The sequence below is a fragment of the Tenrec ecaudatus genome, chromosome Y (genome assembly GCF_050624435.1).
Source record: "Tenrec ecaudatus isolate mTenEca1 chromosome Y, mTenEca1.hap1, whole genome shotgun sequence".
NCBI lineage: Eukaryota > Metazoa > Chordata > Mammalia > Afrosoricida > Tenrecidae > Tenrec > Tenrec ecaudatus.
Genome location: NC_134549.1, coordinates 4,223,485 through 4,229,484, shown reverse-complemented (window position 1 = coordinate 4,229,484; position 6,000 = coordinate 4,223,485). Strand labels below are relative to the sequence as shown.

Genomic DNA, 6,000 nt, shown 5'->3' with positions numbered 1-6,000 from the left:
GTATGAATGTGAGAAAGAGAGACAGAGAGAGAGAGAAAGGAAAGAGAAAGAAAAAAAGAGAAAAGGAAGGAAGGAAGGAAGGAAGGAAGGAAGGAAGGAAGGAAGGAAGGAAGGAAGGAAGGAAGGAAGGAAGGAAGGAAGGAGAGGCCTTCAGAGAAGCAGCTTGGGCTACTGGTTAGTGGTTAATGAGACGTACAAGAATGGGATAAACAGCTAGCAGTTGTACGCCCTCCTTTTGCTTTGTTCATTTCCACAAGTTAACTTGGAGTAGAAGAAAGCTTGCACTACTACTTCTCTTTGGACTTTTTGGTCATTGTTGAAAAAGTCTTCCTGTGCTTATTTCTTGGAGATCCTGTTTCCCTGGAAGTCACACCGACTGTAACTGAAACTTGATTTCCATTTTTCTTTCCTTTCCTCTAGGCTATTTGCTTTTTTGTTTGGACATGCATTCATTCATATGGCATTATTGTCATGCCTACTGCTGTTCTACTCATCCCTCTAGGGTAGATTCAGTACTGTTAATTCTTATTCATCTACTTCTACGTATTATTAAAATATAAAAAACATTGCTTATTTTTCTTCTAGTTCATTATCTACTTCATATTTAGCTTTAAGCTTATTAGATATCTTTTAATTAACCTTTAATATTGTAGTAAATTGGATTAAAATGATTATCTTTAATATTATAGGATTTAATAGAAATGGCTGAAGAAGACTCATCTTCCTCTTCTGCGGACTCTGAGGACCAAGAACAGTTTAAAGATGAAGGCTTGATAATTTTTTCTAGTCCTACAGAACACCATGTAGAATACTTAAGAAAGGTTCTCATGACCTTGTCCAGTTTTGCAGAAAGTAAGCCTGCCAGTGGTATTGCCAAAAAGTTGGTAATCAAAAACTTTAAAGGTAATCTAATTAAGAATTAAAATTTAAGTTTTGGTTCTTCATACTCCATTTAAATTTTAACTTCATATTTTTAACTTTCATGCATGTTAGAAATGACATTGGTTTTGGACTTTGATTCTTGGATTCTAGACTTGACATTTCCACAGGATATACTGTGATTTTACACATCATATCTTTGTTTCCCCTCTCAAAGTAAATGCTTTAGAGTTCTTAAATAATATTATTGACAATTTTCATGTAACATTTCTGTTAGCATCTTAATGATTAGAAATATAGTATAAAATTGTGAGGAACACATTGAATTGAGGTAGACAATCAGTAGTAGATATGGTGAGGTTATGTCTTAAAGTGCTCTTCTGAAATACTTTATAGCTTAATCTTTTATTTATTTCTTAGAAAAACCCTTAAGACTGAAAAATTACAATGAAGAAGCATGGCTAAAATTAAAAGAAGCTGTATGTGCTATTCAGAATAACACGTCTATTAAATACAGCTTAGAAGAACTCTATCAGGTACATGCTAACAAATTGGTGCATGCAAATGTAATGATTTTTGTGAATTTGTAATAACTGATGAATTCTTTACATGTTTATATGTAAAGTCATCTTGCAACGCTATGCTTTAGCAGGCTTGTTTAAATGTTTAATAAGAGTCTAGAATGACTGTTAAACCTGAAAGTTATATGAAGCCCTAAGTGAATTTAAAGGCTACTCAGGACCTTAGTAGTAAGTTTAAAAAAATAATTTTATTGTGGGCTCATATAATCCTTATCACAATCCATACATCCATCCATTGTGTCAAGTATATCTGTGCATTTGTTGCCCTCATCATTCTGAAAACAATTGCTTTCTACTTGAGACCTTGGTATCAGCTCTTCATTTTTCCACTCCTTCCCTTCTCCCCCTCCCTCATGAGCCCTTTATAATTTATAAATTATTATTTTGTTGTATCCTAAACTGTACAACGTCTCCCTTCACCCACTTTTCAGTTGTCCATCCCCCAAGGGAGGAGGTTATATGTAGATCCTTGTAAATGGTTCCCCCTCTACACCCACCTTTCCTCTACCTTCCAGGTATGGCCACTCTCACTACTGGTCCTGAAGGGATTATCTATCCTGGATTCCCTGTGTTTCCAGTTCCTATCTGTACTAGTGTGCATCCTCTGCTCTAGCCAGATTTCTAAGGTAGAATTGGGATCATGATAGCGGGGGAACAAAATATTTAAGTACTAGAGGAAAGTTGTATGTTTCATCGTTGCTAACCTGCACCCCAGCTGGCTCATCTCCTCCCCGACCCTTCAGTAAGGGGATGTCCAGTTGCCTATAGATGAGCTTTGGGTCTCCACTCTGCACCCACTCTAATTTACAATGATAAGATTATTTGTTCTTTGATGTCTGACACTTGGTCCCTTTGACACCTCGTGGTTAGCAGGCTGGTGTGCTCCTTCCCAAGAGCTTTGTTGCTTCTGAGCTAGATGGCTGCTTATTTATCCTCAAGGCTTCAAGACCCCAGACATTATATTTTTTCATAGACGGACCCCATGAACTTTCTTCACCACATTTGCTTATGTACACATTTCCCTTCAGTGATCATATTGGGAAGGTGGGCACACATTGTTATGATTTTTATGTTCTTTGATGTCTGATAGCCTGCTCCCTTCTACACCTCATAGTCACACAGGCTTGTGTGTTTCTTCTATATGGGCTTTGATGCTTCTGAGCTAGATGGCTGCTTGTTTACCTGGAAGCCTTTAAGACCCCAGACGCTATCTTTTGATAGCCTGGCACCATCAGCTTTCTTCACCACATTTGTTTCTGCACACATTTGTCTTCAGCAATCGTGTCAGGAAGTGTGTATCATGGAATGCCAGTTAAATAGAACACAGTGTTTTTGCATTGAGTAAGAACTTGAGTGGAGGTCCAAGGTCCATCTGCTGCCTTAATACTAAACCTATAAATATATGCACATAGATCTATTCCCCCAGCATCCTATATAAATATATTTACATATGACATGCGTGTATTTAGACCTCTATAAATACCCTTTGCCTCCTAGTTCTTTCCTCTATGTCCTTTTCCTTTGCTCTTGTCCCGTTATCTTACTCAGCCTTAATTTGGGTTTCAGTAATTTATCTCGACTACATTGCCCTTGCTGAATCCCTACCAGGCAGGCCTCTCACACCCACCTTGCCACTAATTTTGGATCACTTTTGCTCCCTTGTCCCTGAATTGGTCAACACCACCTCCTTCCCCCCGCCTCCCCCTCTCCCATGGTAATACTTTAAAAAGTATTTTTAGATATGAATTGTCATTAAATATTTATAGTTTTGTTATTATAGTTTGGATGGGTTGATAGATATGTATAACTTGTATTAGTCTTTATCATAAGCATGTTGCCATAAGAAAGTATTGTCATGTCATTAAGCAAATATTTATGTTAATAAAATCTAAGGTGTAATATTCAAGAGTAATATTTTAAAGTTTGATCTGTTTTATGATCAGTCAATTCTCAGATAACCAGATTAATTCCTTGTTATCCAGTGTTGATTGCTCTGTATTATGTGAACTCTGAGTCTTTGCTCAGTTTTCCTATTTTCAGTTGAGTGCTCTACAGGCAGTTCCCTGCTAGTTTTTTCCTTTTACATTCTAAATACACCATTTGATGATATAACCCATTTTATTTTTTGAAATCATCTTATTGGGGGCCTCATACAACTCTTGTCAGAATCCACACATACATCCATTGTCTCAAGTACACTTGTACATATGTTGCCATAATCGTTTCTAGATCATTTTTTCTCCACTTAAAACCTTGTATGAGTTCCTCATTCTTTTTCCCTTCCTCCTGCCTCCTCTGTCCCTCATGAACCATTGATAATTTACAAATTACTATTTTTTCATGTATTGAACTGTTTGGTGTCTCTCCCCACCTCCTTGTCTCTTGTCCATCCCCTTGGGAGGTGGTTATAGGTAGGTCATTGTGATTGGTTTCCCCTTTCTGTCCCCACCTTCCCCTCCCCCTCCTGGTATGGGTAATCTCAATATTGGTCCCGAGGAATTTAGCTGTCCTGTATTCCTTGTGGTTCCAACTCTTATCTGTATACCTGTACATACTCAGGTCCAACCATATTTGTAAAGTAGAATTAGAGTCATGCTAGTGGGGGAACAGGGGGAAGAATGTATTAAAGAACCAAAGGAAAGGTGTATGTTTCATCAGTGCTATACTGTATCCTGACTGGCACATGTTTTCCCCACGGCCCTTTTGCACCCTTTTGTCCAGTTGCCTACCTATTGGCTTTGGGCTTCCACTTCGCACTCCCCCTTTCATTCACATGATGATTTTTTTTGCTCTGGGTCTTTGATGCCTGATACCTGATCTCATCGACACCTCATGATCACACAGGCTGGTGTGCTTCTTCCATGTGAGCTTTGTTGTTTTTAGGCTAGATGGTCCCTTGTTTATCTTTAAGACTTTTAAGACCCCAAATGCCATATCTTTTGATAGCTGGGCATCATCAACTTTCTTCACCGCATTTGTTTATGAACCCACTTTGTCTCCAGTGATTGTGTTGTGAAGTTGAGCATCTCAGAGTGCTGGGTTATTAGAACAAAGTGTTCTTGTATTGCAGGAGTACTTGAGTAGAGACCCAATGTCTATCTGCTTCCTTAATACTAAACCTATCCATATATGTCCTTAGATCTCTCTCCCCATCATCATATATAATTATTTTATATGCCTTTAATTAGGTGTCTGTAAATGCCCATTGTTTCCTAATTCTTTTCTCTATGTCCTTTTACTTCCTATCTCACTATCATGTTCAGCATTCTTTTGGGTTTCAGGAATTCCTATAGGTTATATTGCCCTTGATCAAGACCCACCAGACCTCCTGCACCCTCCTCACCACTGATTTTTGGTCAATTGTTGTTCTTTTTTGCCCTGGGTATGTTAACACCCACTTAAATACCAACTAATAGAAAAAGCTAAATAGAAAATAATAGAAAAAAGTTGTTAGAGGAGACACATGGCCATTGTGAGTTGTGAGCTGGTTGACATTGCTTTAACAAGCATAATCCATTTAGGACAGCTACCTGTCAGCACAAGCACCTGTGTTATTGACTAGGAAGCAACTACATCCATACCACTCCTGTGCAAGTTGATAATCACTATATAAGTACTCAGCCTTAGACAGATTTACCCGCAGTTATGTTACATGAACATCAAACAGAACTGTGCATGCACTCCTCTTCTCATGACAGCTTAAATTTGATAATTGGTGAGTGCTTATGAACATACCAACATTACAATGATCAGTTAAATACAGATATGATACTTGAATTTTTTGGAGACAACCGACAATTTCAATTCATGCTGAGACCAATTCAGAGGGCACTTAAACAAGTGACAGAGTTATAAAGCTAGAATATACATATAGAGAGAAAACTTTTCATTATATTTCTTTCCACTTTCTTTTTTTTAATAAATATTTTATTAGGGGCTCTTACAACTCTTACCACAATCAATACATATACATACATCAATTGTATAAAGCACATCTGTACATTCTTTGCCCTAATCACTTTCTAAGCATTTGCTCTCCACTTAAGCCCTTTGCATCAGGTCCTATTTTTTTCCCACTCCTTCCCTGCTCCCCTCTCCCTCATGAGCCCTTGATAATTTATAGATTGTTATTTTGTCATATCTTGCCCTATCTGGAGTCTCCCTTTCCCCCCCTTTTCTGCCATCCGTCTCCCAGGGAGGAGGTCACATGTAGATCCTTGTAATCAGTTCCCCCTTTCCAAATTACTCACCCTCTACTCTCCCAGTATCGCCCCTCACCCACTGGTTCTGAAGGTATCATCCACCCTGGATTCCCTGTGCCTCCAGCTCCTATATGCACCAGTGTACAACCTCTGCCCTATCCAGCCCTGCAAGGTAGAATTCGGAAAGCTAGAATATATTATTGAGAAAGAAATGACATTGAATTTATTTGATAAAAGGAACGCTGTGTAATCCCATTCATTAGCTTCAGAGAAAAAGCGGTACTGTAGACAACATCAAGAAGGTGCAGAAACAGAAGAATTCAGGAAAGTTCTGTTAG

At 38.3% G+C, this 6,000-nt stretch overlaps 1 protein-coding gene across 1 annotated transcript in view; it reads left to right on the top strand.

Annotated features, from left to right (window-relative positions):
- Positions 1-701: 701 nt before the first annotated feature.
- Positions 702-6,000, top strand: part of LOC142435541 (cullin-4B-like) — a 154,005-nt gene continuing 148,706 nt past the window's right edge. Inside the window, exons 1-2 of the mRNA XM_075539765.1 lie at positions 702-903; positions 1,300-1,415. Coding sequence (XP_075395880.1) covers positions 702-903; positions 1,300-1,415 — 318 coding nt within the window. The remainder of the gene's footprint in view (positions 904-1,299; positions 1,416-6,000) is intronic.